Below are 13,461 nucleotides of genomic sequence, written 5' to 3'. Positions count from 1 at the left end.
CTTCTCCAGCAGCCTCATGGCACCCTTGCTGCGAGATCTGAGCTTTGTAGCCTGATTGGCCAGGTTCTCTCTATTCTGACCTCTGTGTGTCTCTTCATCCCCCGTCCCCACCTCCTTTCCACACCACCAGTAGGTTATAGTTCTCACAATCTGTGGTGCACTCTGTGTCTATTCTCACACTCCGTCCCCTCTACCCAGGATGGCCTCCCTGTCTTCATATACTTGCGAATTCCTAGTTATTCATTAAGGCTCAGTTCAAGGGTCATTTTTCTGAGGACCATTTCCTCCAAACGCCCCTACCCCTCCTGGGCTTCTGGCTTCTGGAGTGCTTCTGTTAGCTCATGGCATAATGGTTGACAGTGTGGGGTCCCAGATCAAACCAGGATTGGAATCCAAGCTCTATCATTTACCAGTACTAACCATGTGACCTTGAACAAAATGCTTAACCTCTCTTTCCCTCTCTAGTAAAGCGATAGTACCGACCTTAGGGTTGTGGAAAATATGAGTTGATCCAGGTGAGGTACTTAGAACTCTGTCTGGTGCCTAGCAAATGCTTACTTAATAGGAAGTATCAGCTATTATAGTTGTTTATGCTGTTACTTCTATGTTATAATTATCACACCTATCACATTGCTGCTCTCGGTTTATGTATCTGTCTTCTTCTAGGCTGTAAGGATTTTGGAGAGCAAGGACTACGCCCTGAATCCCAATATGCACATACCCAAGCATGGGTCAAGTGTATATGGCTGCCCGTCGGATGGTGTTGAATAAGTGCTAAGTAAATTGGCTTCTGTGAAACAAGCCAGATGTTAAGTGTTAGATTTTAAAACGTGTGCATTTCTTTTCTTTAAGGACGATTCCTTTTTATTTATTTATTTGTTTATTTATTTTTGGCTGTGTTGGGTCTTCGTTGCTGCGCGAGGGCTTTCTCTAGTTGTGTTGAGCAGGGGCTACTCTTTGTTGCGGTGTGTGGGCTTCTCATTGCGGTGGCTTCTCTTGTTGCGGAGCACAGGCTCTAGAGCGCAGGCTCAGTAGTTGTGGCGCACGGGCTTAGTTGCTCCGCGGCATGTGGGATCTTCCCGGACCAGGGCTCGAACCCGTGTCCCCTGCATTGGCAGGAGGATTCTTAACCAATGCGCCACCAGGGAAGCCCCTCTTTAAGGACGATTTCTGAGTGTTAGGAAATCATGTATTTGTTTGGTGAAGCTGTTAGCAACGCTCTTCTGATATTTTTTCTCACCCGACCTGTCTTTATTTTGTTTGTTTGAAAATTCTCTTTATCATATCCATTAACTATTGACAGATCAGCAGAGTCTGTTAAAAATAGCAGAATGTCACCGTTTGTATAGCCTTGCTTATATAGGATTTTTATCAGCCATAAACGGCAGGAGTTGTGTGGGAATTTGGGAACAAACAGCACTTGAGATGCAGGTGGCACTCGAAGTGCAGAAGTTCTGGTAGGAGTAGGACTTGAGTGCTATTTGAAATTTAGAGGGTGAGTCTCAGTTTTAAGGTTTATACTGAGTTAACATGAGCACAAGGTGCTGAGAGCAGGTTTTAGAGATGGAGGAAAGAGATGGATAAGAGAGGCCTTTTGAACACTTGGTCTCCGGACTGCAAGGAACCCCAGGGGTTATCTGGTCAAAGGAAGGAGAATGGAGTCGTGGTGAAGAACATGAGCTCTGGGAGCTTTGTAGTCGAATACTAGCTGTGTGACCTTGGGCAAGTTCTCCGACCTCTCTGTACAACTGTAAAATGGGGAGGTTAAATAGTAAGGGCTTTTGCTGTTATGAGGAATAAATGATATGTACACTGCTTAAAATTTAGCCAGTGCTCAATATTAATTCAGAGCTTCCCCAACCATCTGTCATTCCCAATTTAATGGGTTACAGCTGTACTAATCCCCTCAGACGCTGAGTCATACAAATACTATTTTCTCACTATTCTGTAATGTGAAGGAGTTGGGAAGTAGCTGTCATCGGTACTGCGTATTCACATCCTGGGACCTCAGGGCAGACAGAGGTGTGCTTCTGCTCTACCTCCCTCCATATCCCTTGGCTCTACTTTTTATATTGGGGTGTGCTTAAAATTTCTTAATATTTATAATTTCCTCTTTATTATTATAAAAGCAACATATGTAGATTACTATATTACCACTATTAACATCTTGATGTTTATTCTTTCAGATATATCTATGTATCTATCTATCTATATTTGGTACCAAAGTGGGAAGTGCATATTTGCTTTTTGTTCAAACTAACAGGAGATCATTCTCTAATATTCTTCTGTAGCCTAGTTTTTTCAGTTAGTGGTCTTCACTGTTCCATTAATTTCTGTTTAAGTAATACCCAGTCCCCCCCAAAATTTATCCAGTTGTCCCACAGATCTTCCTTTATGGCTGATATATCCAGTGTACATACAGTTTTATTTAGAGAGGTACTATTCATCCATCTGCTTCCCAGCTTCCAAAATTTTGTTGCTATTGCAACATCTCCTGTTCTCTTTGTCCTTATGCTTTTTTTTTAAAAAAAAATCCCTTTATAATATTGTCTTAGTGGGATTTCATGAGGGAGCAGAGGTACATGCATTTGTTTAGTATGACTTCTTTGAACACTCCTGTTGGCTGGTTGTCTAGCTGTTGCTCTGAAGCCTTGAGGGATGAGGTGGGCATTCCCTCTAGAGCCTCCTAATCCATCTTTATACCCCAGTAACAGCAGACACATCCATCTTTTTTTATTTTGATGAAGCATAAGTATTTTAAGAATTTTATAAAATATTGATCTCATTTTATTTTATTTGTTTATTTTTTGAATTTTATTTATTTTTATACAGCAGGTTACTTATTTTTTTTATTGAAGTACAGTTGCTTTACAATGTTGTGTTAGTTTCTGCTGCACAGTGAAGTGAATCAGCCATACGCATACACACATCCCCTGCCTCTTGCACCTCTGTTCCCTGCCCCGCCTCCATCCCACCCAACTAGGCCATCACATAGCACCGAGCTTAGCTCCCTGTTATATAGCAGGTTCCCACTAACTATCTATTTTACACATGGTAGTGTATTTATGTCAAACCTAATCTCTCAATTCATCCCACCCTCCCCTTCCCCACCATGTCCAAACATCTGTTCTCTACATCTGCATCTCTGTTCCTGCCCTGCAGGTAGGTTCATCTGTACCATTTTTCTAGATTCCACACATATGCGTTAATATACGATATTTGTTTTTCTCTTTCTGACTTCACTCTGTATGACAGACTCTAGGTCCATCCGCATCTCTACAAATGACCCAATTTCATTTCTTTTTATGGCTGAGTAATATTCCATTATATATGTACCACATCGTCTTTATCCATTCATCCAGACATGTGCATCTTTATGATGAGCTTTTCCCTCTAGCTTCTATCTAATGACCTTAACTGCTCCTTCCGTTACAACCCATCAGGTATTTGAAGAGGAGTCTATTACTCCCAGTCATCTTTTCTCCTTACTGAAGATTCCATGGTCCTTCAGCTCTTCTCACAATTCTCGTCTTCTCTTCATCATGGTCTCTTTCCTCTGATCTCTTCTATTTCATTTACTTTGGGTGTGTGACTTCCCAGCTAAGCTCAGCTTTCCTGATTGGGTCTAATCAGAAAAGAACAGGATGGTATCTTCCCTCCTTCTGAGCATTATGCCTTCATTAGTGTAGCCTTTGATAACTTTTTGGATTAATGTAGCCTGTTAACTCTTTGGATAATCCCCCAAAAGAAGTAGAGGCAAAAAGAATGCTATAATCTCTTTTTTTAAAAAATAAGTTTATTTATTTTATTTATTTTTATTTTTGGCTGCACTGGGTCTTCATTGCTGTGCACAGGTTACCTCTAGTTGCAGAGAGCAGGGGCCACTCTTCGCTGCGGTGCATGGGCTTCTCATTGTGGTAGCTTCTCTTGTTGCGGAGCAGGGGCTCTAGGCATGTGGGCTTCAGTAGTTGTGGCACGCAGGCTTTGGTAGCTGTGGCTCACGGCCTCTAGAGCGCAGCCTCAGTAGTTGTGGTGCACGGGCTTAGTTGCTTCACGGCATGTGGGATCTTCCCGGACCAGGACTCGAACCCGTGTCGCCTGCATTGGCAGGCAGATTCTTAACCACTGCGCCACCAGGGAAGCCCCAATCTTTTTTTTTTTTAATTGGAGTATAATAGTTTTACAATGTTGGGTTAGTTTCTGCTGTAGAACAAAGTGAATCAGCTATATGTATACATATATCCCCTCCCTCTCGAGCCTCCCTCCCACCCCCCTCCCCAAGGATGCTATAATCTTTCTCCCACATTCTGCCTCTAAACTCTGTCCCCCTTCCTGCATTTATGTCCGTGGTTTTTGGACCCAAACACAGGAATTTGCATATGTTCCTATTAAACACTGCATTGTTCAGAGGTCTGTGATGGAAATAAGGGTATTTGTGTCAGTCATGAATCGTCAGTGGTACATTTCCATTTTTCTTGGAGGGGGGAAGTAAGGAAAGAGGGCAGGGGTTTTAAGAAAGAGAGAGGATTACTTAGAAAGGAGGTAGAAGACTCCTAAAGTATTTCATGGTGAGGGATGTTTGTGAGTGAGTGTATCTGCAGGAAGAAAGAAGCCCCTGATGAAGGAGGACTTGAGATCTGGGGAGAGGGGCAGCTGCTAGGTGAGGAAAGTCTTTAGGATGTGAGAGAGGGTCAGGGACACAAGAGGAGGTAACAGTGCAGATTAGAAAGGAGAAGAGGACCACTTTGCACTGCTCCTTTTGCTTTCACTATCCTGGGCTCTGTGCCAATGTTACTTAATCCAGACAGCAGTCTGTGAGTTTGATAATATTTGCTCCATTGTTCAGATCAAGAAGCTGAGGCTTATGGAGGCAAAGAAATGTGTGTAAAGTTTCATGGCCAGTTAGTGACAGAGCAGGATTCAAGCCAAATCCCATGCTATACCCAGTTCCCCAGATGGCCCAACATGAACAGGGAGCAAATTAGATTATGGTTAAAGGTTAGTGAAAACAGGGCTATGAAGTAGATAAACCAAGTTAGCGCTCGTGTCCAAAGAATGTTTAAAAGAAAAAGCCCAGATAAACCTGAGGTGCTACCATAAGCCAATGCTTTGTTTTTGGCACTTTGTAACCAGTTGAACATTTTTGCAGTGGTTGCTTTCTTCTGAAATTATTTGGGGGAAGGGGGCTTACTCTCTTGAGAGATGAGATGATGAAATTGTGCATACGTGTAGCAATACTTATGCACACATTCTGCAGAGCATAGTGAATTACTATCCTGAATGTATTTGTTCTTTGAATGATGTATAGGAACTCTTCCCACAACAACAATAACAACAAAAATCACTGGTCTTGGGAAGTGTCAAAAAAAATTATTCAGGATTTGGAACAGACCTGATTTTCTTGCATCTCGTCTTTTAGGCCTTTGCCCAGTTTGATGCCGAGGGTGATGGTACCGTTGATGCTGAGAACATGTTGGAGGCTCTCAAGAATTCCAGTGGAGCTAATCTTCAAGGGGAGCTGAGCCATATCATCAGACAGCTGCAGGCCTGTTCTCTTGTTCCAGGTAAGGCTCTCATCTGAGTGCTGAATGCTGAAGAACGCTCTCTTAAAGCCCAAATGAACTTTGCTGTAATATGGGTTGTAATTAGGCAAGCTTGTGGGCACCATGAAATAAATGTACTTCTCTGATAGTCTTCAGGAAGCTCGTGGTCTGAATTAGTGTTCAGTATAATCATTTCTCTTGTTCCCCAGTACAGTGATGGTTGAGCGGTTCTACCATTTTTATGAACCTTTGTCATGAGACTGCCTTCCTTAGTGGATCTCTTTATTTCAGTCTCTCAGGAAGCCTTCCTTGGCCCCAGCTGTATGTTCTCTTAGCATCCTGCATTTGTTTTTTGCAGCATATTACCGTTGTAATTAATTAATTAATTATTACTCACTTATTTGTAAATGTCTGTCTTCACTCTCATCCTGTGAGCTCCATGAGGGCAGGGAACCTTTTCTTTTATTTCTGTTGTGTCCTCACATTTAGTACAATTTTTGGCACATGGTAGGCACCCAGTGTTTTTTTAGAAAGCTATCACTCTGAAATTTAACTAAGAATAAAAATAGCTTAAAACTAAACAATACTTCTACATTATACCTATGAAAAAATTTTGTCTATGTTTTTGATGGTTTCTTTAGGGGGCTCAGAAACAGACTCAAAATAAAATTACCTTTTTTTTTTTCTAGTGAGAAAACAATTGTGTTTGAAAGGGAAAAAAAAACCAAACTTGGCATATCATCCTTTTGGTTCAGTTTATCTTATCCAAGAGCTTTTCCTGCTCTGTGCACTTGGAGTCATAGTACTTAGTATAGAGCCTGAGCTCGGGCAGCAAGGAGGCAGATAGACTTGTTGGATACATAAATGTAACTCTGATTGTCCTTGACCTCTCTGACTTCCTGCTGAGGATCTATTGAGCTAGGGAAGGATGGTTTCTGTATCTCAACGAAGAATGCCTATTTCCACTCTTCCTCAAATTGTCTTTAATTGCGTAATTTTTATAGAGCATTATAGGTAACGTGTACATGTTAACTTTTCTCCTATTCTCATGGCAGTTAAAATTATGCTTTGAATTATGCATAACTAACTTACATCTTGGCATTTACGTATTACTCCCACCTCTGTGTTACCAGCATGTGGATAGCATCAGGAGTTTATTTGAACACTTCAAAGAGATGTTTTGGGAGGAGAGGAAAGGAGTGGAGACCAGGGGATCCACCATTACTTAGTGCACCATTGCTCTGGGTGACCTTGAGGAGAGGGGGAGATTAGGTTAGAAAAGTTGGGGGTCCAGATCCCAAGGTTCTTACCTTATTAGCAGGATTGTGAGTTAGGACTTTCTTTCTTTTTTTTAATTACAACACTGAAGGTAGCGCTACTTTATTTTTTTAAATTATTTATTTATTTATTTATTATTTTATTTATTTATTTTGGCTGCGCCGGGTTTTAGTTGCAGCATGCGGACTCTTCGTTGCGGCATGCATGCGGGATCTAGTTCCCCAACCAGGGATGGAACCCAGGCCCCCTGCATTGGGAGCTCAGAGTCTTACCCACTGGATCACCAGGGAAATCCCAATGAGTTAGGACTTTCTACTCAAAATTTTTATCAACAGCCAACTTAAAAGAGTTGTTTTTCGCAGTCCTAGGCTGAACCTTGGTGAGCTGACCTCACCTCTCTGGTGGGATCCTAGTTCCCTGGTCCCTCTGTCTAACCCAGACTGACATTTATTCCTTTTGTTTCTCATTGTATGGGTGCTGAATGTTTAAAAGAGAGACAGTCCCTTTACCGGGACTGTTTCAGCATATGACAGAAGTTTTCCCGTTACAGGCGTCACACGGATTCTGAGATCAGTGCAGCATCAGCAGTGTCATCACGTGAGGCTTGGGTATTACTGTGGGCATCTGCTTAGAAAAGAACTGTAAGAGGAGAGGCAAGGGATGGCATCAACTTCTGCGGCTTGGGAAATCAAATCAGTGTCTCTGGGTTTTGTGTAGGGGGCAGAATCAAATGGGCCGCTTCAAGGGCACAATTTCTCCTCAATCTTATGTTTATCTTTAAAAATCAATGCAAAGTTTCCTTCTGCTCTCATATAATGTTTCTGTTCCACACTTAAAAGTAGTTTCTCCTGGGCTTCCCTGGTGGCGCAGTGGTTGAGAATCTGCCTGCCAATGCAGGGGACACGGGTTCGAGCCCTGGTCTGGGAGGATCCCACATGCCGCGGAGCAGCTGGGCCCGTGAGCCACAATTACTGAGCCTGCGCGTCTGGAGCCTGTGCTCCGCAACAAAAGAGGCCACGATAGTGAGAGGCCCGCGCACCGCGATGAAGAGTGGCCCCCGCTTGCTGCAACTGGAGAAAGCCCTCGCACAGAGACGAAGACCCAACACAGCCATAAATAAATTAATTAATTAATAAAAAATAAAAAAAAAAAGTAGTTTCTCCTGTGGACGTCTGGAGTCCTGCTCCAGGTGCTGCTTATGTGGGTGTGTTCAGTTTGTGACAGTTTATCAAATGATACAATTATATGTACTTTTGTTTTAATTAGAAAGAAAAACAAATCCTCTCCAAATCTACAAGCATATCTGAGCTCCAGGAAAAGCTGCCATGTTTATTCTCTCTTCACTTAACCGCCTGGGTTATGTGCACCTCAGTTCAAAGCATGTTATCGTAGGTTATGAGGAACCATGAAAGGATTTTAAACAGGGTAGACATGGCCTGTTTTGTGTTTTTGGAAGATTACTCAAGTTAATGTCAGACAAAATGCAGCCAGGGGAGCCGCTTAGGATATCTGGGGAGGTGTATGAATGGGCGGTGCTGAGGCCAGAGCCTGGGCAGTGGCCAGAGGGATGGACAGATGGGGGAGACTCCAGAGGAGCCACACTGGAGAGAAAAAACTGGAATGGTGGAAGGAGCACTCGGAGGCAGTGGGAGGAGCTGTTTCCGGTCCTGCCCCTTTTTTGTGGTCTTGGTCTGTCACCTGAGCCTCATTTTCCTCAGCTGTAAGAGGAGGATACCAGTACCTTCGGGGCCTTCTCCCCCCCACCCTCCACCCCCCATCTTATTGTGGGGACCAAAAGAGGTGCTGTGTGTGGAAGGACCTTAAAAACTATAAGATGCCATCGGGAATTGTGGTCAGGGCAGTGGTTATATTTTCATTATTGTGGTCTTCTGTAGCTTAGTATAAAAGCAGTTATGCCTTTACTCTCTAACGTGATAAACTTTATTCCTAGCCCACATTCTATAGGCAAAACTTCTTTAAAAATTTCTAGTTAGTATTTAGGTTTATAAATTAAACTTATAAAAATTTGAAGCTTGGATTGAAACAAATAATCACTATTCTAAGTCTTCTAAACTTTCTGTTAAACTACAGTGAAGTTAATTTTTAAATTGAGATTACCACTGATTCACTTCTTAAAAGCTTTTTTAGATTTTTCAATGATTAAAACTGAAACTATCAGTGAGGATTCTTACCGGCTGCTTTTAATTCAGCTAATTCAGAGAGGCTGCCAGGCAGGGGATGTAGAAACTATTGTGGTGGGTTCCCGAAAACACCAAAGATGGATTTTGTCTGCTTAGGTTTCATAGACATATTTTCAGAGTCCAAGGAGGGCCTGGATGTTCACTCGTCGATGATTCTGCGCTTCCTGCATCGCAACCGGCTCTCTAGCCCCGTCATCCCCTACCCTGTGCTGGACCACTGCAATAACATGAGCACCATGAGGTCTTCTGTTCTGAAGGAGGCTCTGGATCAACTGGTACAAAAAGAAAAGGGTACGTGTGCGGGGGTGGGGGGCGTTCTTGAGAAAGGCGTGATCATCGTTTCTTCCCAGTGTGCTGTTTATTGATAGGACGAGCCAATACTTCTCCCTGCTTTTATTTCTGAAAACGTAATAGTGACCAGTTTGTAGCACAAGAATGTGACCTGCTCTGCCTTTCCCCTCCCCCTCTCCTTCCCCTCCCCTCCCTCTCCCCCTCTTCATAACCCCAAGTCTCTGCTCAGGTGTGACTTCAGGAAGGCCTTTTCTCATTACCCTTATCTAACTAGTGCCCCCACCCCCGCCACTCCCCACCTTTTTGTTACTATCCCCTTTGCAGGTTTAATAGTCTGAATGGCGCTTCCCATCATCTGAAGTTGTAGCACTAGTGTTTACTTGGCGTTTTTGTCTGTCTGTTCGCTTCATTATCCTTGGCACCTGGAACTATGCCTGCCACGTAGTAGGTACTCTGTGAATAGTTGTTCAGTAAATGAGGGAAGACACTACAGACTCACTTAGTGACCACAACAAAAGTTGATACTGTGAATTGGCAGGTCCGTGGAACATAATAAGAGTCCAGAAATAGACCCAAATACATGTGGGAATCTAGTACCAGATATAGTTAGCATTACACGTCAGGTTGGAAAGGTGAATTAGCAAACAAGTTGGGTTAGGGAACTGGTTAGCCATTTGCAGAAAAAAATGAAACAAGATTCTTAAGCCACTGTATTCACGAAAATAAATTTCAGATGGATTAAAAAGTTCAACCAAAAAGAAAGCTATAAGAGCTAAAAACCCTGACATGGGAAAACCTTTCTGAGCAGGACATGAAACTCAAAAACTACAGAAGAAAAGATTAATAAGTTAGACTGTATGCAAATTTAAATTTCTGTACAGCAAAAAATATAAGCAGAGTCAAAAGACAAATGACATTTTAGGGAACAAAAGTATATTTTGTAACATTGTGACAGACTCAATTTTTTTTTACTAACTCTGACCTTGGGCAATTACTTAATTGCCTTAGTTTCCTCATCTCTAAAATGAATTAATACATAAAAATGTGTAGAAAAGTGCCTGGTTCACAGTAAACAGTCAGTAAATATTACTTACTATGTATGTGTATATATACATTACATAATGTACATAAAATATATAAATTGATAAGAAGACTTGTGACCCAGTAACAAAAATAGATGAGGGTAGGACCAGGCCATACTCAGAAACACGAGTGGCTTACACACAAGTGGCTTAAAAAAATCTCACTCATAATTAAAGAAATGTAAATTCAAACTATAAGGCATCATATTCATCTCTTGGTGGTTTTGCAGATATATCAATGGATTTGTGTTGTATTACAGTCAGCTCATGGAGCAGTCCTTCTGCTTTATACGTGTTCTCCAATTTGGAAGGAGATTTTTAAGGAGCATTTATTTTTCTAGGGCCAAAGTGCCAAGCATATTTCTGCTAGATATTTTAAATGATCTTTTTAAAAATTCTTTGTGAAAGAGGTGTCATGATAAAATCTGGTTTTTCTTGCAGAGAGCCCTGGAGATCTAACTAGAAGTCCAGAGATGGACAAACTCAAGTCAGTAGCAAAGTGCTATGCTTATATAGAAACATCCTCCAACCCTGCAGACATTGACAAGATGACAAATGGAGAAACGTCATCATACTGGCAGTCAGATGGCAGTGCCCGCTCACACTGGATTCGGTGGGTGCTGTAATACCAATTCTTGAGTGAAAGTCCAAGAAAATTACCCACTTTCTTTCTCTTATCCCATCAATGTGTTAAAAAATTATTTTTTTAAATTTTAGAATATTTTCTATTTAACTGGCTAGTGTTTTTCTTCTTGTGACTATCTGGAAAGATGCTTTAAGAATCAAGTTAGGACTTCCCTGGTGGCGCAGTGGTTAAGAATCCTCCTGCCAATGCAGGGGACACGGGTTCGAGCCCTGGTCCGGGAAGATCCCACATGCCACGGAGCAGCTAAGCCCATGCGCCACAACTACTGAGCCTGCGCTCTAGAGCCCGCGAGCCACAACTACTGAGCCCACGTGCCACAACTACTGAAGCCTGCGCGCCTAGAGCTCATGCTCCACAACAAGAGAAGCCACCGCAATGAGGAGCCCCCGCTTGCCACAACTAGAGAAAGCCCGTGCACAGCAACGAAGACCCAATGCAGCCAAAAATAAATAAATTAAAAAAATAAATCTATTTTAAAAATTATTAAAAAAGAAAAGAATCAAGTTAAAGGAATCATGTAAAATTATCTAACCTGGTTCATATATTCATAAATATGGATAATTTCTTTACTTGGTCTTTTAAGGGAGAAAATTAGCATTTGACTAATATTTTATGATACGGATTTCAGTTCTTTTTCACTAGTTTTCAGGAAGATTAATATCACAAGGGACATGTGCTTTTCTTATATCTGATGTGATTTTACTTCTTAAGATTTTTTCTGCACGTTTAAAAAATTTGTGTGCAACTAAGTTGGCCAGTTTAGTAGAGAAAGAGGGAACAGGGGTGGTCAGGAATCCTGGCGTGGAATTTTTTTTTTCCCCACCCCCACACAGCACGCGGTGGGGGGTGGTTCTTAGTTCCCTGACCAGGGATCGAACCCATACCCCCTGCAGTGGAAGCACGGAGTCCTAACCACTGAACCGCCAGGGATCTCCCCCACTGGAGTGGAATTGATGATAGTAAACTATGATGAAGCTGCTATCTAAAATTTCACCTGTCCCTTCAGAAAATGGGCTGATTTCAGTTGATGGAAATAGAAATAATTACCTTGTTTTCTCATAGAGGATAAATATGCTCTTTAGCCATCTATACATGAGGGAATATACCCAGTTCTTTGCATGCAGTTTAGAAATTTGCTTCCTGCCAGGTAAAGGGATTTTGTTAGACTGTTCATATTGTACTTTCTTGCTTGTATTAGTAGCTTAAAAGGAAATAGAAGATTGATCTTGAACTGAAAGGAATTTTAGAAACTTGGGAAGGTCATAAGGACTTTGAAACTAATAGCCAGCATTTGAAGTTAGTTGCTTTTAGGGGAATCAGTCTTGGGGTATATCACATGTAAGATCTTAGAGATGGGACTTGTGGGCCCTGCCAGTTCTCAACCTGTATAAACACTTGTAGTTTCTGCTCTCCGTGTTTTCCAGTTTGAAAATGAAGCCAGATGTTGTGCTTAGGCACCTGTCCATTGCAGTGGCTGCCACTGACCAGAGCTACATGCCGCAGCAGGTGACTGTAGCTGTGGGGAGGAGTGCCAGCGATCTTCAGGAAGTCCGTGACGTGCACATTCCCAGCAATGTCACTGGCTACGTGACACTGCTGGAAAATGCCAACATCAGTCAGCTCTGTGAGTCAACCAAGATACGTCTTGCCCTTCTAACTAAGGGGATTGGGAGGGGAGGAAGAAGTCATGTTTTTTGGCGGGAAGACCTCTGAAGTAGAAAAGCTGTTTACTTTTCTTTGGAGATCTGATTTGCTTCTCATCATATACATGAAAGTGGTCATTATTTCGCCTATTCAGTGTTTTTAAAAGTTATAGAAAAGCAGTAAAACCTATTTTAATTAAAAATATTTTATTTTTGTTTTCTTATTAGAAAATTAGAAATATTTAGATAAAAATTATTCAAAATCCCACTACCCAGAGATTGTCGCTGTGAATGCGTTGGTATGGATCCTTCTAGACCTTTTCTTATATTTCTGTGTGTGTGTATGTCTGTGTGTATAAATACACACACACACGCACATATATGTATACACATTTTTAAAAATAAAAAATAGGTTTGCATATATATATATTTACATATATCTATACATGTCTTTTTACAAAAAATGGTGATATTTTGTACGTGCTCTTTTGTAACTTTTTAACGTGTTGTCTTATCATATATTCATGCACACCTTTATTTAGTGTTGTAAGAATATGCCTTAATTTTAACAAGCCTTTTATTCTTGGACATTTAGGTTGTTTCCATTTTTATACTATTATAACCTTGCTTCACACATAGCATTTTGGAAATAATCACAATTCTGTGATTTCTTTCCAGGCTTATTTCATTCAGGGAGCCGGAATGCTTCATGTTTTGTCTCATTTCTTCTAATGCTTTCCTGGGCCAAAAGAAGTATTCTTACTTTGCTCAAAGGAA

At 41.5% G+C, this 13,461-nt stretch overlaps 1 protein-coding gene across 4 annotated transcripts in view; it reads left to right on the top strand.

The window, feature by feature from the left end:
* Positions 1–13,461, top strand: part of ZZEF1 (zinc finger ZZ-type and EF-hand domain containing 1) — a 115,733-nt gene that overhangs the window by 11,474 nt on the left and 90,798 nt on the right. For 3 of the 4 annotated variants that reach the window (XM_082370511.1, XM_082370510.1, XM_082370509.1), the window contains exons 2-5: positions 5,420–5,564; positions 9,119–9,313; positions 10,837–11,008; positions 12,466–12,665. In XM_082370511.1, coding sequence (XP_082226637.1) covers positions 5,420–5,564; positions 9,119–9,313; positions 10,837–11,008; positions 12,466–12,665 — 712 coding nt within the window. The remainder of the gene's footprint in view (positions 1–5,419; positions 5,565–9,118; positions 9,314–10,836; positions 11,009–12,465; positions 12,666–13,461) is intronic. The other variant, XM_082370512.1, reaches the window with a different exon arrangement.

This window comes from Balaenoptera borealis, assembly GCF_965194805.1.
Source record: "Balaenoptera borealis genome assembly, chromosome: 20".
NCBI lineage: Eukaryota > Metazoa > Chordata > Mammalia > Artiodactyla > Balaenopteridae > Balaenoptera > Balaenoptera borealis.
This window is presented reverse-complemented; position numbering and strand designations above follow the sequence as displayed.